At 34.9% G+C, this 27,454-nt stretch overlaps 2 protein-coding genes across 3 annotated transcripts in view; one reads left to right on the top strand and one right to left on the bottom strand.

Moving 5' to 3' along the window:
- The window catches only part of LOC137391874 (DNA repair and recombination protein RAD54B-like), a 9,152-nt gene extending 587 nt beyond the window's left edge, over positions 1 to 8,565 (top strand). The window contains exons 2-21 of the mRNA XM_068078420.1: positions 59 to 207; positions 290 to 380; positions 1,365 to 1,420; positions 1,572 to 1,661; positions 1,786 to 1,928; positions 3,257 to 3,304; positions 3,531 to 3,612; positions 3,765 to 3,845; positions 3,968 to 4,117; positions 4,379 to 4,490; positions 4,587 to 4,766; positions 5,493 to 5,671; positions 5,875 to 6,015; positions 6,366 to 6,492; positions 6,723 to 6,829; positions 7,026 to 7,091; positions 7,594 to 7,707; positions 7,882 to 8,004; positions 8,105 to 8,173; positions 8,283 to 8,565. Of these exons, the coding sequence (XP_067934521.1) occupies positions 59 to 207; positions 290 to 380; positions 1,365 to 1,420; positions 1,572 to 1,661; positions 1,786 to 1,928; positions 3,257 to 3,304; positions 3,531 to 3,612; positions 3,765 to 3,845; positions 3,968 to 4,117; positions 4,379 to 4,490; positions 4,587 to 4,766; positions 5,493 to 5,671; positions 5,875 to 6,015; positions 6,366 to 6,492; positions 6,723 to 6,829; positions 7,026 to 7,091; positions 7,594 to 7,707; positions 7,882 to 8,004; positions 8,105 to 8,173; positions 8,283 to 8,372 (2,198 nt within the window). The 3' untranslated portion in view covers positions 8,373 to 8,565. The remainder of the gene's footprint in view (positions 1 to 58; positions 208 to 289; positions 381 to 1,364; positions 1,421 to 1,571; positions 1,662 to 1,785; positions 1,929 to 3,256; positions 3,305 to 3,530; positions 3,613 to 3,764; positions 3,846 to 3,967; positions 4,118 to 4,378; positions 4,491 to 4,586; positions 4,767 to 5,492; positions 5,672 to 5,874; positions 6,016 to 6,365; positions 6,493 to 6,722; positions 6,830 to 7,025; positions 7,092 to 7,593; positions 7,708 to 7,881; positions 8,005 to 8,104; positions 8,174 to 8,282) is intronic.
- LOC137391875 (uncharacterized protein KIAA1143 homolog) lies at positions 8,223 to 27,454 on the bottom strand. Of its 2 annotated transcripts, none has more exons than XM_068078421.1 (3): positions 27,242 to 27,454; positions 8,818 to 8,996; positions 8,223 to 8,643 (listed from the first exon to the last, which is right to left on the bottom strand). In XM_068078421.1, exons 1-3 carry the CDS (start codon positions 27,252 to 27,254, stop codon positions 8,413 to 8,415), a joined length of 423 nt encoding a protein of 140 aa, XP_067934522.1. In that variant the 5' UTR covers positions 27,255 to 27,454; the 3' UTR covers positions 8,223 to 8,412. The 2 variants fall into 2 exon arrangements, with proteins under 2 accessions (XP_067934522.1, XP_067934523.1); XM_068078422.1 differs by lacking the exon at positions 27,242 to 27,454 and adding an exon at positions 9,381 to 9,395.

The raw sequence follows: 27,454 nt of genomic DNA, 5'->3' as shown, positions 1-27,454 counted from the left end.
TCACAATGTGTACTGCAAGCTCAATAGAAAAAGATGTGATATGTGACATAATCTATAGGCGATGCAATCCTGGTAGCCACTGGACGAAATGTATCTCTGCTAGATACTGATGGCAAGGAAATTGGCAAAGCTGGAGGATACAAACATGCTGAACTATCTAATCTTAAAGAAGGGGAAACCCTACTAGTCGGTGGTAAAGAGATTGAGGTTCGCAGCTCACAATTTTATGTACATTTTATTTACTAGTGTACAGCATGATATACTAACAAGTAGACAAATTTTGTTATAGGTCATGGAAGACATATCAAAAGAGAACTTTTTGTCAGGAAGCTGTTTTGCAGGCAAGAATGAAAGAATACCGACAATATCCAAGTCACAAGGTGAACATGAAACATTTAAGAATTGAAGAATCTAAACACAAACATTAAAATTTGAATAGACGTAACTTACGATAGCCAACTCTAGTTTTACATTGGTGAATAAGGGCCTGTTACCCACACTAATCAATGCATTTCCAGCCATTTACAGCATCTTGATATGGTAATAACCAGCATTCAGTGGAGATATTTGCTATTGCTACACACACTGATGCTACTAAACGATGCGCCATTTTGATAAAGAGAATTGGCTTCAGCCACATGAACACCATGACATCATTGCTGTGTCTTTCAGCACCCTCCTAAAGCATCATCTAGATATTTGTATTGTAACATGGATCATCAACACTTTGTGATATCAATAGCGTTACTGCAACTGTTTGCATTGCTATTTTATGCTCAGAGAAAAAAGCTAAACATAAATGAGGAAAAAAACCGGGGGCAAAATTATTTAAAGTTTATGTCAAAAGCATACTATAAAAATAGATTTTAACATATATTTAATTACCAAAAGCATAATATGCTTTTGGTAATTAAATATATGTTAAAATCTGAGATTTAACCTAACCTAACATTTAAGATATTATCTTAAATGTTTCATACAAAGTGCCGATTTACTCTAGTAACTTTCATATATATATATATATCTGTTACAAAAATTTCTTTTGTCAACATATAAATAGTTCTTTGTGGGATACTCTGTTTTCATCACTATTCAAAGGCCAATCTTGGTCCCTATTAGCATGCATTGAAAATGAATCAATTTGAATTAAAAGCATTAGAATCAACTATTTCAGTCAATCAGTTTCATCAGTTTTATCTCTATCAATGTAGACCAACATGTATGTTTGTCTCAAAAAGACGCATCTACAACTCTTTACAGATACATTGCCAACACAACACATTTCATTGCTGGGTAGAGCATTAAGTGTAGTACATTCATATATTAACATATGCTCTTACTCATATCTCTTTATTTGTTTTTAGCACTTCCAAAGAGAACTGTGACTGGTGCAAGCCTTTTCTTAAGCAATGTCAAAGCTGTAAGTTTCTCCGAGTAGTCTCATGCTAATATAATCTCTTTCATATGTTGCTACATCACTATGTTGCTATGTCACTATGTTGCTATGTCACTATGTTGCTATGTCACTATGTTGCTACATCCAGTCACTAATAAACAATTCTCTCTTCTAGAGCGATTGTTCAATTACAACACATAAGCCTAGATTTGACCCGACTTTGTCTACTGCTGTCGTTTTGAGTCGCCCACCAGCAAGTCTTGTGGTAAGTAGCTGTCTAGATATTTTATTAGACAAACCTATGCTAATGCTGGTGTAGGAACTGTAGCAACTCATCATGCCATTTTTGTTAGTAATGGTAGCTTTGCCATTTTGTTTTCAATTCATAGCCGAAGGGAGCAACTGTGGTAGATGTAGTAGTGGATCCTCATGTATCACGCAACCTCAGACCACACCAGAAGGAAGGTATTAACTTCCTGTACAAGTGTGTTATGGGATATGCGGGCAATGGTGGCTTTGGAGCTATTCTTGCGTAAGTCTATTTTGCCCTCGAGTGTATTGTTTAGACTTGATTCAATGTGAGAGGGATAGATAATGCTTGTACAATAATACCTTTCATTGTTTTTCTAAATCCTGAACTGCTACAGTTAAGCCCTTATCTGCAAATACCTATGCGTATAAAAAAATTTCTTATGGTGTAGAATTTGAGGAAAAATTTCTTTCAAGGTATGAAATAATTTACAGCATATTATGCTCAAAATTTTTTGAAACAATGCTGTGTTATAAATCAATACAAATGGTACTTCATACCCTCCTATTTTAGTTCTAAAATCATGGATCTCAAGAAGACTGATACAAGTAGTAATAGTGGTAGGAAGGAAGCAATGCTTTTTCTTAGTATTAAAGCAGCAGATAATAGAATACTTGAGCTTAAATCTGTGAATCATCTTTTTAAAAGAACTTAAACCATCTAAAAGTTATTTAGTGGAAGAAAGTGAAAACAGTGCGAAAAAAAAATGCCGGAAATGACAAGCGGAGAGGCTAGACATGATAATGAAAAAGACTTTCTTAAATATCTCAAACATGAAAACTAAAATATGTATAAACAAATTATGTTAGTTTATAATTATTGTACCTTAAGTTAGATTGGCTCACATGTTTCTAGAGCAAGTTCTATTTCTGCATATAAGCTTCATGGCTAAACCTCAATTTATCTATTTACTAGCCGAATTCCTGGCTTTGCACGGGTATCAAAAACAGCTTATAAACAGTGGCAAGCAATGTAATTGCCATTGTCTAATTTGAGTAAGCTAGTTTCTGTATTGCTAAATTTACTAATAAGAGCCGTGAGAGCAAGCTTTAATGGCGTTGCGTAATGCAGAGTGCTATGCGTATTTTAACTCAGATAGTGACTCATATTGGACTCATATCGCCCAATGAATCCATTGTATCTTGTGAAGCCTAATGGGTTAGCTTATCGCCTTGTGAAAGGGAGCTTCTGAGATCAAATCTTGGGCGATACGGTTTTCTATTGCTAGATTTAATAGCTATAGCTGGACAGACGAAGACAAACTTTGAGATGTTTTATATAGATTGAATTTCGAGCAAAGATGATGTGGCAGTAGATACTTGGTTGTTGATTGATTACCACTTCATTATTTTTATTTACAAATAATTTAGTTTTCTGTATACATGTAGTATTTGCACAATTTTATGAAATGCATTTGTATAAAATGCTATATGTGATTACTTGAAGAATTTATCAATAAGTCTTTGAGTTGTGGAGCGAACTAAACTGAACGCAATACCGCAAAGGCAAATGTATTTAAGATGCTCACCAATAGTTTGTAATATTTGTAGAGATGAGATGGGATTGGGAAAGACATTGCAAGCTATTGCATTAATCTGGTGGGTCTAAAATATTGCATACTATGCAATCTTCCTCATCTGTGCCAAGCATCAGCCATAGAGAGTTGAAATACAATTGTAACATATTTTTTATTCTTTAGTCAGTCCTCAAGTATCTCACGCTTACGCATTTTGAGACAACCAATCAGAGCACTTATGAATACAGCTGGTTTTCAAAACTCGTAGGAATAGCCATAGTACAGTAAATGGCCTTTGAATATTTTAGGACGCTACTGAAGCAGAACCCGATACATCATAAACCTGTGTTACGACGGGCACTCATCGTCACCCCTGGCAGTCTTGTCAATGTTAGTTACGGTATTTCATGGTTTGTTGCTTTTCCTTCTCTTTTTTGTTCACTCGGACAGTTGTGGCTGTTTTGTTTTCATACCCTTTTCACTTTACCATTTTATTGTTATAGCTATTTGCTACTTATCCAATCGTTCAACTTACATTATAGAACTGGATGAAGGAGTTTAAAAAGTGGCTTGGTAAGGAGAGATTGAATGTGTTTGCTGTGAGCTCTGATAAAAAGGCTGAGGTTGGTATTGGCTTCAGAAAACTTGCAGACTATGCAAACAGTCAGGGCTACAAACTGAATTATGCATAAATCTCCTGAATCAAGTATCTGTTAGAAGCTGAAATTATATGCTTTTCTTTTAGGAGTTTAAGAATGCCTGTGTGTACCCCGTGATGATAGTCTCTTACGAAATGTTTGTGCGATACTGTGATGTCATCAAGCAGTCAAACTTTGATTTGATTGTTTGTGATGAGGGACACAGACTTAAGAACAGTGCAATTAAGACAACTTCGGTATGCAATCTTCTTGCACTCTATTTAATAAAATCTTATGCCAATTCTATTTTACCGATTTCTATTTAACCGATATATAATAATATGAGTATTGTATTATTGAACCCTCTCAAAATAGCCTGCGGTCATTGTTATTCAAGTTTAGACAATACAACAGACAATTATTTTAGCATCTACTGTATTCACATGCATAATTACGATCGGTTGAATGAGTTGTATCAAATGCAGCATAAACATGTATATAGCATTTGATCTTTTCAGTTTCTTCAGTCATTGAGCACTTCCAGAAGGGTGGTTATAACTGGCACCCCTATTCAAAATGATCTGAAAGAGTTTTTTACGCTAGTCAACTTCTGCAACCCAGGACTGCTCGGTAGGTATATTTATATCCGCTTGCTTAAAACTCAGTCAATGTGTTTCAGCATTATATACACTATATTGCTATATTATTGAGCTTTCTTATTACTAGGAAATCAGCTATCCTTTCGAAAGGTGTATGAGGATCCAATACTGAGATCTAAACAGCCTGACTGTGCTCTTGAAGAAAAGAAGATCGGTGAAGAAAGGGCGAAGGAACTTAACCGAATCACTTCCTCCTTCATACTGAGGCGCACTGGTGATGTTAATCAACAATATCTTCTAAGTAAAAGTTAGTATTTCTGGGTTAATATAAACCATTGACCAAATGTATATAGGCATGAGTATACTTGTTATTATATTTCTGTTTTTTTTAGCAAGTATTCCTGTAAAGTTGAAATACCCTTTTATAAGAGGACAAGCCAAAATTATTCTATGTTGTGCCTTTTCAGCAAGTAAGAAGGAGTGGTTATTCAACATGATCTCAAGAAGGCTGGTACAAGTAGTAATAATGGCAGGAAGGAAGCAATGCTTTTTTTTCTATGAAACAATAAAAATGGAATACATGGGTAAAAATTTTGGATCCATTTAAAAAAAACCTCCGGCAGTCCAAAAGTTATCTAGAGGAAGAAAGTGAAGAAAAAATACCTGAAATGACTTAAAGTGAAGAGTCTAGATGTGATAATTAAAATAATTTTTATAAATGTCAAACATCAAAACTGAAATATCTGTAAACAAGTTATGTTAATTTATAGTTATCATGCCCTAAGTTAGATTAGCTCGCATGTTTCTAGAGCAATTTCTATTTCTGTATTATCTCCTATAGCATTAAAGCTGAACCTTTTGATGTTGCAAATATTGAAAAACAATATTATTGAGAATTGAAAACAGTACAATTTAAGATGTAAATTCAAAAAAACCCTGTCGCTATCAAATATCAAATGCTTAAAGTTGATACAATAGGTACTTTAGGTAATGGGTAATTCATAGGCTGAAATCTAGTGTAATACCATTCTAGCTGAGTATGTAGTATTCTGCAAGCCGTCACAGATGCAGGTGGATCTGTACAGGAAGATGGTCAGCAGCAGCCAAGTCACTGCTCTGTTGGGCTGTTCCGGAGATGGCAGCGCCCACCTCACCTGTATAAACAGCCTTAAGCAGATCTGTAACCATCCTTGCCTTGTGACTCAGATACCAGTGAGTGACTCAGATACCAGTGTCTGCAGTTTTTTAATTATATTGTGTGATTATTCAGATGATGCTGCCTTTGGAACTTTGGTAAAGTTAAAATGTTATTGTTAATACTGCTCATATTTTATGTCATCTATAAGGCTAAAGATAGCAGCAAATTAATTCTCTGTCATTTAAACTTACTGGTATTATCACTCGCTATCCAACAGGATGCCAAAGAACCGCCACCTGCTGAGATACAAATAGACGTGTCTGCCTCAGGAAAGCTTAAAGTGCTCAGTAAGCTTTTGGACAACCTCCTAGTGGCACAATGTGCAGAACGGGTAGTTCTCGTTTCTAACTATACGAAAGTAAGTATCTCAATGGCTACTCTCAGCCAATCAGCTTGACCTATACTTGTGAAACTTAGAAAGTAACGAGCTGTTTGGAAGAGGTTACTTTAGAAGATAATTCCTTGTTTCACTCTTTTTGTATCGTGTAGCCTGTATTCTAAGCTTTTTATATCAGTCAGCATGAATGCCGTATATCAATATTCAGCTTTCAATATCAGTTTTCAATAAATGGTTTATTCAGCATGTGCATAAATAGACCATTCATTGACATATCTTCCATCATGTAACTAACAAATTAATCTTCAATTTGAAGAGAATAGCATCTCTAAAATGTAAGAATTTGAGGCATTGTTGTTGGCTAATTGTAGATGTTAGACGTATTGGAAGGATTATGCAAACAGAGTCGCTATAAGTTTCTAAGATTGGATGGTCAGACTCCAGTGCAAAAGCGTCAGCAGCTAGTGGACAAGTTTAATTCATCGTTCTCAGACTGCAGTACACAATCTATTTATGTTATGTCTCTTGCTTTTACGACTTAGCCTAAATAAATCACTTTAAAATGAGTACTGTACCTTTTATTTATTTTACTACATATAGTCAGATTTAATGTCAGTTTTTGAAAATAAAATTTTTACTATTTTTTATGCATTTGGAAAGGCTATGTCTTTCTCAATTAACAAGAATGTCGCAGTCATAAATGTATGTTTGTGTTTGGGTGATTACAGATATATTTCTCTTGAGTTCGAAGGCTGGTGGGGTTGGTCTCAATTTGATCGGCGCTAATAGACTGGTACTTTATGACATAGATTGGAATCCTGCAAATGATTTACAGGTATGTTATGCTTGATTTTTGTCTACATGCCAGTCTATAGCTTACAGGACTTCTATCGTTTGCAAATCCGTAGATTATATGCCTCTACTTATTTGCTAGAACATTGCGTATCCATCTTCACTGACTCGCTCATACATTCACTAATAAAATGTTACTGCAGGGGTGATTTAAGGCAAGTATATGTGCTGTTATACAGGCAATGTCACGCGTTTGGAGAGATGGTCAGAAGAAACCAGTTTACATATACAGGCTTCTCACCACAGTAAGTACAGTCTATCTTTTATCTTCATACAAACTGTCAGAAACATTGAGAATGGTGCTTGCCGCGTTCCAAACAGTCCATATTCCAGTCTTCTATTGACATCACATCTTTCTGTTTGTGATGACATAATGTTGTGACACTGTGCTTCATAAGTTTGCTAATATTGGATGATGGCATGTCAGTGACAAGGCTCAGGGAGGTAAATCAGAATTGATTACAAAAAAGCCATGTGCACATTGTAGAAAAACATCATTTTTTATTCAGGGCACAATTTTATGCAGGGCACTATTTTATGCAGGGCACTATTTTATTCAGGGCGCTATTTTATTCTGGGCGCTATTTTATTCAGGGCACTATTTTATTCAGGGCACTATTTTATTCAGGGCACTATTTCATTCAGGGCACTATTTTATTCAAGGCACTATTTCATTCAGGGCACTATTTTATTCAGGGCACTATTTCATTCAGGGCACTATTTCATTCAGGGCACTATTTTATTCAGGGCACTATTGAAGAGAAGATTTATCAGAGGCAGGTGAGCAAGCAGACTCTGGGCAATTCTGTCATTGACTCTTTCAAAGAGGCTGAAGTTAAGTTCTCACAAAGCGAGCTCAAGGTAAGATGGAATAGAGGAACTAACAGCGTGCTGAGCAAACGGCCCGATATTCAAGCATGAAACTATCTTAGCTGGTTGCTCATGGTGTTTGTCAATTTTCAGTAATTTCCCTAGTACTTAGCTAGACAGCTCAGATAAATTAGTTGTTTACACAACTCCATTATGTTCGATTAGGATCTGTTCACCTTTCAACCTCACACAGCTTGTGACACACACCAAATGCTCAAGTGCAATTGCCAAGAGGACTCTGCAGCCCCAATTCTACACAAACAGCTGGACAGCAAGAGAAACACAGAGGTTTGTCTTTACAACAAGTGTATATTGGTGAAACCGATAAGTCTGCATCTGTAAAAGAAACTTGGGTATGGTGAAAAGTTTTAAAATTGGTCTGTTACAGCAATTGGGCATGTCAGAGCTGAAAACCTGGAATCACCTGCCTCCATCAGATATCCCTAGCAAAGTTGAGGTAGGTTGATATAGCATTGAATTTTAATTTGTGTTATCATTGGTAGCAATGAAAAAGGTTAGATGGCTTTATTGGCAATTATAACAAATATCTCCTTGGATGTTTTCAGGATAGCTTGGTGCACACAGCAACTGAAGGTATATCCTTCCTATTTGCATCAAGCATCATCAAAAACGACCAGAATGGTGTGACAACGTAACTTTATCAGCTGAGTCTTCTTATGGAACAGTTCACATACGTCAGCTGTACTCATCATCTTCTTCCGCAAAGGATAATAGGCTCTTGTTTTTTATTTTTGTCCCAGAAGATTTTTTATCTTTTTTAGTCTCTTTGTCCGAATTTTCATTTGTCTTTGTTGGTTTCTTAAATAATATTTTTTCATTTGTTGCCTCTCTTGGCTTGCAAGCTGCTTCTTGTTCAGCATGTTTAGCCTGTGCTTCAGTTAGATCACCTGGTTTCAGCACCACAACCTGGGGATGTAAATTAATGAGTTCCGCTAACAATTAAAATGCAGAAGACCGAAGAAATGCTTGACAAAGTGAATTTGACTTTAATTTTCACGTCACAAAATAGCATCATAGTTTAGCTAGATTAAAGCTTCTGAGCAACTACATTTAGCCATATGCGTAAAAAATGATGATCACCTGAGGTTTTTCATCATCTGTGTCATCTTCAGAGTCTGAGTTACTCTCAGGAAGCTGTGATCTCTTTGTGTCGATTGTTGGGCCCTCTTTGTATCCAGCCTGCAATTTCATTCGCTTGAGAAATGCTGGCTCATCTTGTTGTACATACTGTACACCTCTCTTCTGTTTAGACATATTTCCTTTAAAAATAATCCATACAAACCACTTTAACATGTCAGCTAGTTTACACAGGTATTGGACATAATACACAAAAAGTTTTTTTTACATTGCTGGTTTTGTGTAAAATATCAAAAGCAGATTTCGCTTGTCAATCTCATTAGTGGAGATGCTCATCACTTGACTCTAAAAAATTATGTACACTGCCTGTTATCTAACACCTATCAGAAGCTCATAGTAAGTATCAATTAGTTATAGAAAAATCAATAATATATGACTCCTTCGTCATCTCGACGAAAATGAAATGTTTGTGAAGGGAGATCTAGGAGAACAAGTAGATTGAATACCATCTAAAATCGATTCGAAACTGCATGTAAGACAAATTGTTAAAGCCGTTAAACACGTACAAAGGATCGTATCTTGTAAAGTAGTAAAAATGACTAATCGAAACAGTTGAAAAAGTTCAGAGAGCAAAGTTCATATGAAAATAAGCTATTAGTAAACATAATGTTAGTCTTTTCAATAACTCAAAAATGTATTCAGTGAATTAACATCAGAAATACACAAAATTTACAAACAAGTTTCACTAATACATGTAGGTTAAATAATAGTTGAACGAGTGAACATTTGAATATCTCTATTATGCCTGTAGAAATTTTATATCTTGCAATATAGGCATAGCCAAAAATGCTGCTAGAGACTGAATAACCAAAATAAAAGTTGAACGAATAATTTAGCTTGAAGGTAGCATAAAAGACCTTGACATCCGATTAGAATTTCCAAGAGTTTAGCTCGTGCGTACAGCAAAAGCGCGAGTTGCGAGTAAACGCAGCGGACGCTGAGCTAGAGCAGTGTTGTATAAGGAGAGTTACGCCACCAACGGAGCCTATACAAACGCATCGAAAGTTCCAAACAAACATCGGCCACGCCTACTTTTATATGGAGTTAATATGGACTGCTCTTACCTGTCTTTGTTTATCAATTAATAAAACTACTTTGGGTAACCTTAGAGCACTATCAAGTATACCACAAGAACGCTCCGGTTTTGCTCTAACTCACATAGCAGTTATAAAAATGACAACTCCATATTTACAGGTTTTCTGCTACTTCATACCCACTTCATAGTAAATAACTCCTATTATCTGCACTAGAATGTCTTAGCTAAATTGTGTTTACTTGCAATTTCACAACTTTGGGCGGCCAAACAAACAATTTAATGTATTCACAATGATAATTATATTTATAATATCATCACTTGCCAATATTTTTGTTCATAAAAATTATAAACAGGCTTGTTTTATGCAAATTAATGGACAGCCGCAAATTTATTATGGACAATGATTTCAACTAAACGTGCAAAAAGTATGAGGTACAACATAAAAATTGAACAACTTTCCATAATAAAAACTGAATACTAAAAGGGCATATTATACTACATAGAAAATCCTTCATAGTAATGTTACAATAAAAATTATTAACTTCGAATAAACAAGTCAAAGAAGCTAAGCTGTACTAGTACAATAGGAAGGTACGCCAACATAGTATTTTGTGTGCAATGGCTGACTTACACATGTTTATAACATATATAAATATAATACTAGTCAACAAGAATGAGTACAGTAAAATACAGAAAGCATCAAATTTCAACAAATCAAACCAATGATCAACTGTGTCAATAAACCAAGCCGTTGTCAAATACTCCTCAGATCTACCTTTATTACTAATGAGGTACCTTAGAGCAGCACTAACAGACTTACTAAAGAGATGCATGGCATTCACCACATTCATCTTGCTGAAGTGTCCTGTAGACGAGACAGTTTTATCAGACAGATTGGGTGCTAATTTTAAGTCTTTACCAGACCGAAATTCAAGAAGATCCAAAACATGGGAGATTTTTATGTAGTTAGAATGAAGATTATGTTTTTTACAAATATCGTCAGCTATTGTAAAAACTTTATGAGTGGCAAACGCATTTCTTAAATTTTTAATAACGTGAGGAACGTCAGCTAAGAAATGAAGTACATTATCACCAGACACAGGATGTGGAATACAGCTCACTAGTGAGTCCCTTTTGCTTTCAATACTAAACGCCTTCCACATCGCTTGGTTGCTTGACTCCATGTCTGAAGTAACAACAACTTTCAGATCAATACCGCTTGCATGTGTTATGACATCAATAATAAGAGAAGCTAGACTGTCCCCGGAAATAGATTTACCAGTGAGATGGAATGCGACAATTTGTTTCCATCTTTCAGTAATTCCTGCAAAGATACAGCCAACACTTGGGTCCGAAGTACATGTAATACTAGTGGTAAAACTGCAGACACAAAGAGGAAAGTAATAAATGAAGTGAACAAGAAATTAACCTCACCAACCTCCAAGCATAATCACTAAACCTTGACTAGCAAGGCCACTATGGCCAGGTAACATCACTTCTCCTATTACGGAGCTGTTGCTAGCATCATACTCAAGGGCTTCAGTAATCTCCATCTCATCCAACACAAGGCAACACTGTCGATCCCTCTCATCCATACTCGCAGCCTAAATCAAAGGAGCTTGTAAATGCAGTATAATCCGCAAAGACATCAGAATATAAAAAGAGCGATTAGCAAAACAAATGAGAAACATACATGTAAATTTGAAAATAAACATAAAACAACTCTTTATTACACAAGCTCACCTTTTTCTTCATGTATTGAAAAACAGTCGTGAGAACTCCTGGCTCAGAGCAGATAGTTTGAAGTCGTCTTTGCAGTGTCCTAACAGACGGAAAAGGCATTCCTGAATCCAGGAGATGATTGTAACCTGTCGACCCACAAGTAAACAGCAACTTCAGCCCTTTCTTTACTGTATCGAGTTGCCATTGCATTCCTCTAGTGGAATGTCTTTGAAGAGCAACAAGTTGATCCCTATTAAACAACTCTTTGAGAGCCATTTCATGGGTTTGGAGTTTTTCTAAGGTAGCCCTATATTCTTGTTAGAACTGTAAAAAAATTAACAAGTGGCTACTTTGTTGAAAATGTTCTTGATTGCCACTACTGACCTTATTGAGTAATCGACTACGCAAATTGGTATTAAAATAATCAATAGCAACATTATAGATCTGCATGTTATCAAAGTGAAATTGATCACAATTCTCAACAAGCATATACACGCATATACATGTTAGGGTTTCAGAGAACTTATATTTCCTCAAAATTACTCGTATAAAACTGTTCTATACCAATATGAGACTGAACTGCTCTTACCTCGATGCATAATAGCGTTAATCAGCTTATATTTTTAAAAATAATCTATATCAAATGATAGTTTTTGATAATTTTCACTAATAACATCCTTTCTTAAGCTTCTTCTGTAACATTCGTTCTATGCTCTCGCTTTCGGATGTGATCAAAGTTGTAGGCTTACTTGTCGCTAGTTCTGATTCCAAGACATTCGGTGAATCAACTTCTAAAAATCCAAATATACCATATTAAAATAATGACAATTATAGTCACTTTTAAGATTTAAGCATCAGCAAATGGGGAGCACTGTTACTCTCTGAACAACGCATAAACTTGCAAATCAATATGAATAGAATGTGAGAAACGTTTGCCTGTGTGAATTGAAAATGTGCAGCAAGCAATTTATTATCATTGGCGATGAGGGATTGAATTCATTAGTAAATACATGTATGTTAGACAAATATTTAAATCATACATATCACTTATACCTGAGCCCGTAAGTTCTACTGGCCACAACAACTGATAAGATAATTGCTGTACCGCTAATAGGAAAAGTGTTATAGAAGTGAGTGTCAGTTAGGAAAGTTAGAGTGCGTAAGAAAGCTACATGTATAGAGAATACAATCGTTAATCACACAGCAATTTTGTTCCCATACCTCTTTGTAGTCACCTGTTAAAAGATACATTCAAATTAATAACTGAAACTGATTGTAATATAAAATTACTTTTTGCAAAAATCTGTTGTGCAGTTTATTTTTAAAGCAGTTTTTCTTTCAGAGACAGGTGGTGGCCTGTGAGCAAACAGAGTAGGAATGGCATCACTTGTCAGTCGACGTTTTTTGGTTTTAGTCAGTGTAAAACACTTTTCTTCAAAATGTCTCTATAAGCAAACAAAAAAGAGGAGAGGTAAGCAAGGGAAACAGTAATATGAATACTACTATTATTATTAGGCCTACTAATAGGGCTACTACTATTACTATTCAACCTATTCTTAGATGCCTATACAACTTTTTCCAATACTTTTAACCAGTTATTTCTTAATGAATGCAACATACTATATGCTATTTTTATCAACTTCAATAATAGCACAAATGTAAAGCAATACAACAGATAAGAAAACTTTGGTAATAATAATAAAACATGACAACAAACAATAGTGCATGGTACTATACAAACAACTTAACTTATGAATAACATTTATTATAATTGTAAAATGTATTCTAACAACTAGCATCAATAATTACAATGACAATAAGAATACCAATATGGTTTAAAAACCGATATACATGTACGTATATATGTATAGCAAAATAATTTTAAATAATATTTTGACTCGCCTCACAAAGTTTAGAAGAAGCAGTTGGTTGCAAAAGTTTTGGATTTCTTTTGCTACTTCCAGAATCCAACTTGTAATTTTCACATTGACACTGTTTAAATAAATAAAATAATAAAAACGACTCCGTTCACATAGACCTGACACGGCTGTGAATAATAGTCTACAACTATCCTTAGCTTTCCTACTAATCAGTTCAACATTAAGTTAATAGTAATATCTAAATCTATACAATTGCAAACACTAAAAACAACGTGAATCTTACCTGCCCACTTTAACAATCCATGCATTCCTTCTTTCGGGATCTTTTGGGAACTGAAAAACCTGTAAGCCTAACTCCGATCTGCTTGAGCATCGCACAGACCAACAATTAACCATTATGATGAAGATGCTGTTTAAATCGCAATTAAATTTAAAATTATAAAAAATAAAGGAGAAAAGTGTTGACGCAAAGATCGAAATAACTCAACGCTGTCGTATAAACGGAATTTTGCTTTTAGCCTGGTTTAAATCTAACTAACCACAGATAAGATGCTCGTGTTATACATGAAAAAAATCAGAAAATTCTGACGATCTTTGTGGTATATAAAAAGGCTAAGAAAATGGTGATTTCGACTGTGTATAAGTCGTATTTCTGATTCGATACCTTAATTTTCAACAGAACTTTTTATAGCAAAGCGAGTTTGTTTGGAACTATCGAAAATGATGTAACTCCAGTTGGCGTAACTCTCCCTATACGAGACTGAGCCAGACCAGTGTTGCGTATGAGACACGGCACGGAGCGACACCTTCTTCTGAACCATCAAGGTTTCTTCTGTAATGTTGAAATTTATAATGTGAAGCCGCCAAGAGTCGCTGCGTAGTGAGCAAAAAGTAATAGCTTTTTGTAGTTTGTATTGCATCGAGAGCGCTTTTGTTTATTAATTTCTATAATACTAGCAAGTATCATTTTGCATACTAGCATGGTAAAAGTATAGTATCGATAAAAATAAATCAAAACTGAAAAAAAACATTGTCATGCATGAGTTATGAATCTTGCAAAATATTTGCTATCCCATTATTAAAAAGTTTTGCACAACTTCATCATGTAGGAAATCACTCAACATTGTTCTGCACAAACACTTTTCAAGTCATCTTGTAGGAAGTAGCTTTAAGCTTCCATTGATTTGTAGCCAATAACTTTGTCGCGTTTTCCGAGTTGCTATAGGGCAGCTGCAATCACACTGAACATATTCATAGATAACAAAAAAACAACAATTTTTTTCGCAACCAGATGAATGCCCGGCGTTTCCCAGATAATAAAAGTCGTTGCACAGAAAATTAATTTTTATTTAGCATATAACAACAGTTACCATCCTGTTAAGGGAGAAATTTGATTTAAATTAATTTAATACCAACTCATATATGAATATTTTGTTTTTGATATGTACACAATAATATAAAATGTATTGTTTTTTGCGTGTTTCCTTTGAGTAAATACTACAATGGTTCTATTGTTCTATATGTAATGGTTAGCCTCTGGACCTTGAGTTCAATTTCTCCCAAGACAAATTTTGGTAGCAGACAAAGTGGGGCACTTTTGCCCCACAAAATCAGACAGTTTCTATAAAGCAAAATTCAGCCAATAATTCAATCAAAGGAGATGGGCAGTAGTATAATTTTCCTTGAAATTGTTTTGACAGTATCGCACTGATGACAATAATGAGCCCAAGTATCAATGCTCACAACAAGTAGTGTTAGGGTTGTGAGGTCTGCAACTGTCTGCAGGTAGTTATCTTATAATCGACAATAACACGCCAGTAGATTGTTTCTAAGTGTCTGTAAACTCTATTTTCTTCCAAAGGTCAAGATAACAATTATTCTGTCAAGACTCACTAGCTCAAGCAAAAATAACAATGTGCTTGTATAAAGCCCTATTTGTTATGGCCTTACTAGGTTCAATGAGTATGTATCTGTTAGGCATGCAGCGGTAGCTCTTTCTGCTGGCAGGAGGCTGAATAAACTCTCTTCTCAGGGCTTTATAGCTTCCTGGCTTGGCACCTCTTTGGGTGAATCGTATCTGCTGTGTATTTCCTCGGCAAGCTGTTTGCTGCCGGCTCCTTCGCTATCTTGGGCTTATGTTAGTCTTCTCCTGTTTTGGTTCCTTTTGTGTGCTTCCCCTTTGCTGTCTGGCTCACTTCTCGCTCTCACTAGCTTGCTGCCGGCTTCTCGGTAGCCCGCTGCCAGCTTCTCCCTTCTTTCTTGTCGATTTTACCCCTTTTTTATACTTGTCCTTGTGCCATTGCCAAGGTCATTGGTTGGTTGTGTTTTGCTTGTGGTTCTTGCATCATTTCTGTTTCAGATTCTCTGCGGTAAGCTGAAATTCCTTACTGATCTTGGAATCCCATGATGACAAGCAAAAAATATTTCAAGTCAGGCAACAAATTGTACAAAACTGGTCTAACTCAAAAGCTAATGGTAATAGCATTGTGAAATTAATTTTGCAGTAATCCTCGTTCTAAGACGCTGCTAGCTAGCTAATTTATATGAAGCAAAAAAATATTATCGTTTTATGTCATTCTTTTCACAGCCATTTCATCAATCTTTTTGCATAAAATACAATATCTTAAAAATATTTTGAAAAATTATGCTATAATTTTCTACTGCTATACAATACAACATTTTCTAGACTAAAATGATGTTATAAGCTATATCTAAATATACTAAATAAAATGTTGTAAGTGATTGTCTCACTGATGACTGGTTGCTGATCTGGTGCATGCTGACTGCTACTTCGCTCCAACAAGTCATAAATCTAGCTGGCTCCTGTAATATTGGTGATATACCTCTCCTTGTGTTTGACACTCTGTAGAGTGGTTTGCTTCACTGAATAGCCATTAGTAATTGTTGTAGCCAGTTAGTCTCTTTCATATTAAGTGGTGTTGGTCAATAATAATCATGATTTAGTAGCAATTTTGTGCTGTTTTCATTCATGAGCTCTTCATCATAATGATCAGACAACTCCCAATCTAACTGATGTCCCATATGGCATATACGTATTCACACTGCATCAGCTGTGATGGTTGGATCACTCCCATGCTTAATATTTCTAGCAGCATAGCAATTGCCCTAGATTTTTATGCTTGCTTGTTGACGTATCGCAGTGCTTCCTGCAATGTTTTGCAGCAGTTGTGGTATTACGTGATCCCACAATTTATTATTTTTTGCTGACTTGTTGGTCATCTATCGTTTCTAACCCTGACTATTCCCACTTTCAAACTTCATATTATAAAGAAAATGTTTTGTGCAGGTCAAATAAATTAAAAAATAAATTAACTATGTAAGTGTTCAAGTTAACGTGAAATAATTAGCAATAGCTAAATTGAGTCTGTTTTGCTACGATTACAATAAAAGATGATTCGGTAATGATACGATTAATGCCAACTGAGAAAACAAAATAAAAATCCTGAATACAGTATGTCGAATCAATAATAACAATTCGTGCATAGAAGTGTGTGTCTGTAAAAAATGTCACTGTTCCAGCAGAAGCTATCCAGCAAAACTTTGAATACAACAATTCTGGTACCTCTCGATACTGGTATGAATGTAAAAATTAAATATCGGGCTGTCTTGTCTTTGTCTGGTACTTTGCCTGACTGAATGGAGAGAGAATGTAGAGGCTATTCCTACTCGAGATAATACAATTGTCCGAGCAAAAATTATTAGTCTTCACCGATGTAGCAATCGATCCTTACAGAAACAGAAAATGGAAGTGTAATGGCACATTTGAAATTGAAAAGGCACGTTTAAAAATTACAAATTAAAACAATAGGTAATGGTAGCAAAAAATAAGTTTTTAAACAGTTTCAAAAAATAGCAAATGCAAAAGGTAATATTAGTTAATAATCAATAGCACACATTTAGTGTGTGCATACAGTATACGGTATATGATAAGCCCAAAACAATGGTAAGGACTGTATAGCTCACTGGTTAAATGCAAGGTTTGAAACTTGCAGTTGCAATCTCTGTGAGTTCAAATCCAGCATGCAGTGAGCTTTTCATTCCAAGATTTTAATGGCTATAACTGGACAGGTGCACATTTGAACAGATGATGATGACAAACATTAAGATTTATAGATAAATTACCAGTCTTTATACCAAAATGGAAAAAGTTATGCTCATGGGGTGAAATAAAAAAGCTAGCAAAAGATATATATGTGGACTAGCTGCATTACCTGTGTTCAGGAACAAATTTACGTAAAGCAATAGTTTTATTGAGAGTTGTCTTTCATACTGTAAAACAACTCCAAATATGCAATCTACTGAAATTTTTGTGCTGATCAGACTGCATCCACATATACAATTGTACATGTCAATAATGTTGGAGAGAACAATGGAAATATGCAATATGTTTTACAGCTAGTCTACAATGCATCAGTCTCAAACCACTCAAATCGGAGTTGTCCTAATTTTGTACACAGAACTGATAATGAAATTGACATTGCTAGGCAAACTGAAGTTCTTCAAACTGGCAGTATTGAAAGGTTTTACATATTTTAAGAATATCTAGAAAATATTTTGCTATTGCACTGTTAAGCTATCGCCAGCATTTATTGAATTGAGACCTCTGCATGCTTAAAACGCTAATCATGACTCACCAGTTCTTCGTCTATAGCCTGTGTTTTGACATGGTATATACAAACTGTGCAGCAGTAATGTGGTTGTGTTGATCAAATTTATTATCAATAAAATCTACTATATAAACTACATATATGGCCTCTCGCCTTTTCAACGTAAGGCATTACATCTGGAGCATTTTTGGACACTCGTCCCATAGAAAAATTTGACCCTATACTGTGTTGCAGGACTGTAGTCAAGTGCGAAGTTTTTTGTCCATACACGGCGCCTGGTAACAGCTGCTGTAGTTAGTGCATCTTGCTGTTGTCGCCGTTTCATCTGCTTTGAAAATTCAGCTCGCCGAGCAGCTGTTGTAGCTAGTGCATCATGTTCTTGTCGCTGCTGCATCTGCTCGGAGGTTTCTGCACATCTGGCCGCTGTAGTGGCTGCTCTGAGCCGTTTGAGTCGCTGCTGGGTCGGCTCAGCAGTCTCTGCACTTCTAGCAGCTGCAGCAACTATTCTGGCCTGCTCTCGATGTACCTGTGTTTGTTCAAGGGTTTCTACTCTTCTAACAGCTGCTATTCTGTTTCGTTGTCGGCATAGCTGTGTTTGCTCTGTAGTTTCTGCACTTCTAGCAGCTGCTGTAGCAGTTCTGTTTTGTTGTGGGCGTAGCTGTGTTTGCTCAGCAGTTTCTGCTCGTCTAGCTGCTGCTTTGCGAATTCGGTCTTTTTCTCTAAGGGAATCAATCTGTTCTTGCATTTGGGCAGTAGGCTTTTTGGGAGGCATTGTACAGCTTCAAGCGTTTTTAAAAGGGAATGAGATGGTGTGCTTTTTTGTAATATACGCTGCTCGCTTTTTTCTCACCGTCGCCTATCGCAACGCTCGGAGTGCCGGTGCAAGTACTGTAGTAGCTGTAGTTCTGTGGTACTCGTGGCTGGAAAAAGTAAAAGTAAGTCAGCTTCGGAAGGAAATGAACATGTTTACTATCACAAACAGTGGCAAATCCAACGTTTTCAACCCTTTCACTGAAGTAGACTCATTCATGCGTTTTCTATGGTCGACCGCCGTAGACACATTTTTGCGACTTTCCCAGCAATTGCTAGTAACTAAAATTTATTATTCGTTGATAACATAACCAATGATCTTTAAGACTTTTATGGTAGTGACAGTGTTGTCTAAAGATTTCTCTATAAAATTAGCCTAAAATTTAATTTTTGTTTGAGAATTTCTAACTTAAAAACAACCATTTTTTGTGTAAGTTTTGAAAACGCCACCGAGTTAAAAAAACAATTACTCATGTTGATTACATTATAGCCGATTCAGATTTTTGTGATTACACAGATAATTAAAAAGCACAAAGTAGGTTTATAGATACAATGAATTTTTTGCCTAGCAGTGCTTGTTAACATGTTGGCAAAATGAAATATATAACCAAAACAAACGTTCTAGATGGAGTTTCAAATTGAAAAACTATCATGAAGCAATCGATATCAGCAAAATGGCTGGCAGTAGGCCGATAGCTAAATTTGTACATGGGCGCAAGTGAAAGGGTTATGCATTGGAAGTGTGGCAATTCATAGACAATACAACATTGAATAAGAAGTACCTTTTTGATGTGGAAATTTAGTAGGTGAGAACTGCATTTTTTCCAGTGACCGCAAGAAACAAACGTTTACGTGACCTTCTCGGTACACGTTGGCAGTAAATATTAATTGTATGTAAATTACTACTCATGAATTTATTTTATTTAATGAGTATTATATTTGTATAGCTGTATAGACATCTTTGTATAGGCTGCAGAGCTCAGGACGGTGATTTTTAACACGGTAGCAACTTTGCTGTTTAAAACGGAACAGTGTCGTTGGGCACCATAAAGAGGCGCGCTAACCAGAGATCACGTGATTTTCGTGTAAAAACGATGAATAGGTTATGTATAAAAGCGCACTAACCGGAGATTTCCGTTAATGCGCCCTAGATACCTAATAGCAGCTAATAGTCCGAAAAGTACGATACTCTATAAGGCGGACACACACATACACACACAGACAACGATTGCGGTTTATATAGTAGATTGAAGCATGAGTAGGATCACGAATCAAATTAAACATGTATTTCGAGGTTTTAGTGGATGTACTACAAAATAATAATGCTACATACTTTGTTCCAAAAAATGCTAAAAAGTACTGGTCGCAAGGCATAATATTTACATTAGGGATACTTTGATGCCAGTTTTGTGCCACCTTCACTATTAAATACAATTGTGGCATACACTAGTGTGTCTTTTTCTAATTAGTGATTCGTTAAAGATCTGTTAGATGGCGCAGCTCCGTGAACTGTTTGCAACAATGGTAGCAGTCAATGTCTGAAATCTGGCTGCTGGTAATTTTGTAGCAGATAAGATCAGCCCTTCAATCTCTTAAAGATTTTATAAAGTTAAAAATTTATGCAGCAGCATTTTCATCTGCTCATGTTTATCATGAATATTGGTAACTGCATCACCGAAGCATCTGCTCATTCTAATTCATTACCGAAATTATCAATGCTAGTTGTTTATGTTTATTTTATTTACATCTTCACTGATTTAAATCATTTTAACGCTCTCTCAAGTTCTCTTCCGTTACTTTCTTAAAGATGTGGTTGCGTCAAAAAGGTCGATTTAATGAAATTAAGACCAATAAAAGGCTAAAACATTAGCTACAATTTGATGTCATTTTTGTCTTTGTAGACTAACCCTGTTCAGAGATATATGCGTTTGAATCAGGTCATCTTTTAAAAAGCTCAGATTCCAGCGGGTGCTTCATTCGTGACGTAACTAGTGATACATCTGAAAAGAGTCCGCGAGCGATAAATTTTGGATCGCTTCATTGGACAATCATCAGCACGAAACTTTTATATAAGTTGTAGTGAATGTTATCACTCGTAAAACGCGTTGTCTGTGCTCTCAAATTTAGGGATTTTACTCCATTATTAAATCGCATGGACATCATTATTCACTATTAAATTAATTAACATCGGTACTTTAATGAATTACTCAATCGACACGTTTTATTGACGAACAACATAATTGTAAAGTTACTGTGAAGGTGAGTCCGAGTTTTCTGGGCATCAGGTGGTTAAAGTGCTACAGAGGAAGATAGGAGATTGGAGGTAAATTCATCTTTTACTTTCAGTCTCCTATAGATATACTGTCGTGTTTACATTCAGATTATATTTCCCTGTTTGAGGTTATAATGTAATTTCCTGTGCGCGCGTGCGAGATACGGGTGCACAGTGAGTTCTTGACGGCTTCTTTTTAATCTATGGCATCTAGCAATACAATGGCTTAGATTGATAAATATACTAAAGGTAATAATTTTAGTACTGACGAATACATCTACTAATTAATAGAATTATAACTTCTTTCTATAACCAACTATCGTTTTATAATTGTTTATCATTTCACCTAGCTATATTTGCTTCAAATTTTCTTTGGCAGTTTTAGCTAGTAAATTAAATTTACGATTTGACTTTAGATGTTCACTTCTCACTTGTAGAAAGTGAAGAAAATCGATTGATCAATGCGCATCTTTAGCTTCCAGAACCAAAGCTTCGAATCGTTGGCTTGGCGTACTTATGCTTTTGTTAAACATTTGTTCATTTTTAAAATTAAACTCGCAATCTATCTAACTCCCAATTTGAAAGCTTTCAGTAGATACGCGTTAGAATGACATGTCTATGAATGACATATACCGTATTTATTGCATTTGGTTTATTGATTAAAGGATGTTTATGTGGTCCCACAAGCCGAAGCAGCTTTGTCAGTGTGGAAACTGCCATAAATGGGAAAGAGAGACTCGAATGTGTGCTGCATAAACCATGTTTTGTTTGAGTTTGCTGCAGTAGATGAATTTGTCCTATTGGCCACAACTTGGATGGATATTTTTAATAAAAGCTTTATGAGATGAAAATTTGTTTGCTTGTAAGAATTATCCCACGACCAAACAAGAGTGAAACGATTGATTGGGAGAATTATGATAAATGCATATGTGCACACAACTCCCGAAAAATTATCCGTTAACGGCCGTCACCAAACCCTTGCAACGAAATCCTATCAACAAATTTAACTATTTTTCAGTAAAGTCGTTTAAGTATAATAATGATACAAAACGCATATAAACCTATTTAAATATGTTACCAAGCCTTTGAAAGGTTGACGCAAATATCTAAAACTAACCCATCTGATCGGATTATACATAAATAGACAGATCTATTACGACGAAAATCGTCACAAAACGCCTGAAAAGCTTCGTTTAATAAAAGTTAAGACCGGAAATTGAAACGCCGAGCGACAGAGAATAGAACGATAAAGTCTTGCCACAAATCGCCACAAAACGCTTGAACAGCTTGGTTTATTAATAGTTTCGACCGACCTACGAAACGCCAATAAAGCCGTGCGACAGATAGTAGAACCTGTTTACTGTGTACTGTTTGTCTACTGTTTGAGGCTTAGACCGATTTACAGGTACGAAAATGTGGTACACAGTTTATCAGCCTACGTTTTTGTCCAATTACCGAAGGTTTTTCAAATTATCTAGAACATCAGCCAGATTTCGTTACATCTTATCTACAAGGTAGGGCGTTACTACAACGCCCTTTTATGACAAGAATATTTCTTTATTTCACTCCAGTTTGCATAAAACTTCCAGACGCGTAAATGCCAACGCTTGCTCTCTGTTACATATCGCTGTCAAAACTATTCTACATTCATCACAACACAATCAACTTTCAAACTGTATATTACACATCAGTTTGCCGTTTAACGTTTAATATTGCATTTCAGAGATATAATAAACATATTTCTTTATTGTTGGCATTGTTGTTGTTAGTTAAATTACGTACAGTAGGTTAGGTCTACAGCTTGAATTAATATTTATTTTATTATTGTAAAACATAAGTTTGAGATAGTTAAATATTTATTTTATTAATATTTATTTCTGTTACATATCGCTGTCAAAACCGTTCTACATTCAACACAACCAATTTTCAAACTGTATATTACAATATATTTTACTTTTAACATTGCATTTCAGATATATAATAAACATATTTCATTATTGCTGTTGTTAGTTAATTTACGTACAGTAGTTTAGGTCTACAGCTTGAATTAATATTTATTTTAACCAACAACCAACTTTCAAATTGTGTATTACACGGCAGCTTGCCATTTTACTTTTAATATTGCATTTCAATATAATAAAAGATTTAATAAACATATTTCATTATTGCTGTTGTTAGTTAAATTACGTACAGTAGGTTAGGTCTACGGCTTGAATTAATGTTTATTTTATTATTGTAAAAAATAAGTTTGAGATAGTTAAATATTTATTTTATTAATATTTATTTCTGTTACATATCGCTGTCAAAACCGTTCTACATTCAACACAACCAACTTTCAAACTGTATATTACAATATATTTTACTTTTAACATTGCATTTCAGATATATAATAAACATATTTCATTATTGCTGTTGTTAGTTAAATTACGTACAGTAGTTTAGGTCTACAGCTTGAATTAATATTTATTTTAACCAACAACCAACTTTCAAATTGTGTATTACACGGCAGCTTGCCATTTTACTTTTAATATTGCATTTCAATATAATAAGAGATTTAATAAACATATTTCATTATTGCTGTTGTTAGTTAAATTACGTACAGTAGGTTAGGTCTACGGCTTGAATTAATGTTTATTTTATTATTGTAAAAAATAAGTTTGAGATAGTTAAATATTTATTTTATTAATATTTATTTCTGTTACATATCGCTGTCAAAACCGTTCTACATTCAACACAACCAATTTTCAAACTGTATATTACAATATATTTTACTTTTAACATTGCATTTCAGATATATAATAAACATATTTCATTATTGCTGTTGTTAGTTAATTTACGTACAGTAGTTTAGGTCTACAGCTTGAATTAATATTTATTTTAACCAACAACCAACTTTCAAATTGTGTATTACACGGCAGCTTGCCATTTTACTTTTAATATTGCATTTCAATATAATAAAAGATTTAATAAACATATTTCATTATTGCTGTTGTTAGTTAAATTACGTACAGTAGGTTAGGTCTACGGCTTGAATTAATGTTTATTTTATTATTGTAAAAAATAAGTTTGAGATAGTTAAATATTTATTTTATTAATATTTATTTCTGTTACATATCGCTGTCAAAACCGTTCTACATTCAACACAACCAACTTTCAAACTGTATATTACAATATATTTTACTTTTAACATTGCATTTCAGATATATAATAAACATATTTGATTATTGCTGTTGTTAGTTAAATTACTTACAGTAATTTGGGTCTACAGCTTGAATTAATATTTATTTTAACCAACAAACAACTTTCAAATTGTATATTACACGGCAGCTTGCCATTTACTTTTAATATTGCATTTCAATATAATAAGAGATATAATAAACATACATGTATATCATTATTGCTGTTGTTATTTAAATTACGTACAGTAGTTTAGGTCTACAGCTTGAATTAATATTTATTTTATTATTGTAAAACATAAGCTTGAGATAGTTAATTATTTATTTTATTAATATTTATTTCTGTTACATTTCTGTTATTTCTGTTGCATCTTTTTAGAGTCGTGCTCCCTCAAATTTATTTTATATCATCTCAAACAAGTCTCATTTACATTATACTCTGTCAATTCCTGCTGAGAACTACTTTTTCAACGACCAACAGTACCCTTTCTTTTTTCCATTATTACTTTGGTCGTGGGCTGTATGACAGTGGAATTTCTAGTATAATAAAATGATATTGTTGAAGATAATGCAAAACATGATTTGCAGAACGTTGAATCCATCATACCCCCATTGACACCTGTGCTGAAATCTTGTTTGATAGATGGATTTATGAAGTGTAATCAGAGCTGCATGGACAGGCACTTTTGCATAGCTCGACCATTTGTTTAGTACTTGAATCCACTAATCAAATGTGACCAGTGAATTTTTTGTTGTTGAAAAGTTTTAGTTTTACAGTACATACATAGTTTAATTTCTATTAGCTAACGGGTGCCTGTTGGTGCACCATCTTTAATTTAACCAGAGCTATGGTTATGCTACCGTAATACCAATATATTGCACCTTACTTTTACAAACTCGAGTTTGTAAATATAACTCGGCTTATCAACTCGAGTTGCAAACTCGAGGCACTGTAAGGCGCCATAGTGTGGGCAATGATATACAGCCCCCTCCCAGGATAAGCGACGGGCATCATGTAGGCGGGACTGTATATCATTAGTGCGGGTAGCGACAGAACTGTGCCAATCCAAAGACCTTATTCTACATAATTTGCTTGACATAATTACCGTAGACTGGCAGAATTGGCAGTCGGTACTAAGATGTTTACACAGCATTTAGAAAAAGATAATATGACAAGTTTTTAATTTCCCTCGTTTGAGACATTGGTAATAATGTATCTGTAGCTGGATTTAAAATTTTATTCTAGCCAACATGAGCAAATACAAGATAAAATATATGCCAATAGAGCTGCGGACTAGACTTTTATTGCAATAGCCTATGTGAATTCAATAGATAGAGACAGGTTGTATCACGTGTTACATCATTTTGGGCAAGACTGGGCATGTGTTTTTGGCCTGAGCGTTTTTACGGCAATCAAAAAATTTTTTCGATTTCAATCTTTAAATATCTGGCCCATATCTTGACAATGAGATCACCTAACACAACAAACAACATCAACTGATAGACAAAGAAAAATACTTCCTTTTAAAATCGACTCAACTTTGACGCAACCACATCTATTACTGCTAATGACACTATCAAACTTGCTTGGTGTCAACTTGCTTTCTGATTCAGACCTGAAATTACACTAATCTGATTAGGTATATATCAATGCAATAATTTGTCATTTTTTAACCCTGTAGTTGTAGTCCTTTGTTCTGGACAAATGAACAGCAATTTCCAACATCAACTCTCTTATATATCCAACTACATGTACCAGTTTTTACTTTCAATGTTGCAACCCTCTTCTCTTTTTACAACAAAAAAGAAATTTTGAATTAAATCTGTAGTTCTCAATTTTTGCATGCACCAGGTTATATGCCATTTTTTGCTTTTCAATTTTATTCTTTTTTGAGAGCAAAGTTTTATCAGTTAGTGGTTATGCCCATTGTTTAGTACATTCATTATACTAGAATTGTCACTGCAAAATGATTTGCGCATTTCAACATTTTCTAAAAGCCCAACTGCTGAGACTTTGGGATTTTATTTCAATGTTCTAGCCCAATCTTGTTTTATTTCAAACATGTATTGAAAACTGGCAAGATTGCAACTTGACTACTCAGTATGTAAATTGCAGAAATATGTATTTCGAGTGGGCGTTAAAAAAATCCACAATGTTGTTGAACTTTACTGTGACATTTTTGGTACTAATACAATCAGCAGAAATTGACAATCAATGCAATCAGGGTAAAGATGATCATCTGCAAACACTCAATCAATATATATAGCAGTAGTTAAAAACAGTAGTAGTATAAAACAGTAGTTAGCAGTAGTATAAAACTAGTTCTTCATAGAGCAAACGATTAAATGAAACGAGCCAAAATTTCATGGCTGTAAAAGATCTTAACAAAATAATTCTTCCATCGAAAGATAAATTTGCAAAAAAATTCATCTTTACACTCCATCACCCTTGTTAAAATATCGCAGACATATTTGAATAAAAATCATTCTAGGAACGCTGCAAAAAAATACATTTGTACCCCGATTTCTTAACACGTTTTGAAGAATCTGCAATTTTTGGGGTTTCTAAACATTAATCAGTTGATGAGATGACTCAGGGGACTGGTACATTGGGGTCTACGGCTGCAGAACGGTGTTCATGATGCCAGTGAATGGCTTCTATAACTTCGTTATGGAAGTTGCTTTCCTTAATAGCAACGTTTAGTCTGTCAAACTTGTTTTTCCAGGTGAACAGATCGTGCAGGTGGAATGGGTCATCTTCTGCTTTATAAATGAAAAATGGAGATTATTCAAGGTGCTGATGTCAACGCCATTAATGCTAGAAAAGGGAGCTATATAGCAACCTGGCATGATCATTTTTGCCTATGTGGCAAAGTAGTCCGTGTCTTCACTGTTCCACGATTTCTGTCCTTATTGCCGAAGCTTTTGAACATGCAGTTATACAAGGAAAATTTTGTTTCAACTATGTCTATCAAGTTAAAAGGTTTCTTCCAGCAGTATTTTTCAGCTTACTAGCTACAGTATTGCAGAGTCAGAATCTGGTTAACTCCGCAATG

Source organism: Watersipora subatra, chromosome 3, assembly GCF_963576615.1.
Source record: "Watersipora subatra chromosome 3, tzWatSuba1.1, whole genome shotgun sequence".
NCBI lineage: Eukaryota > Metazoa > Bryozoa > Gymnolaemata > Cheilostomatida > Watersiporidae > Watersipora > Watersipora subatra.
The sequence above is the reverse complement of the archived record's forward strand: the minus strand, read 5'-3'. Positions and strand labels throughout refer to the sequence as shown.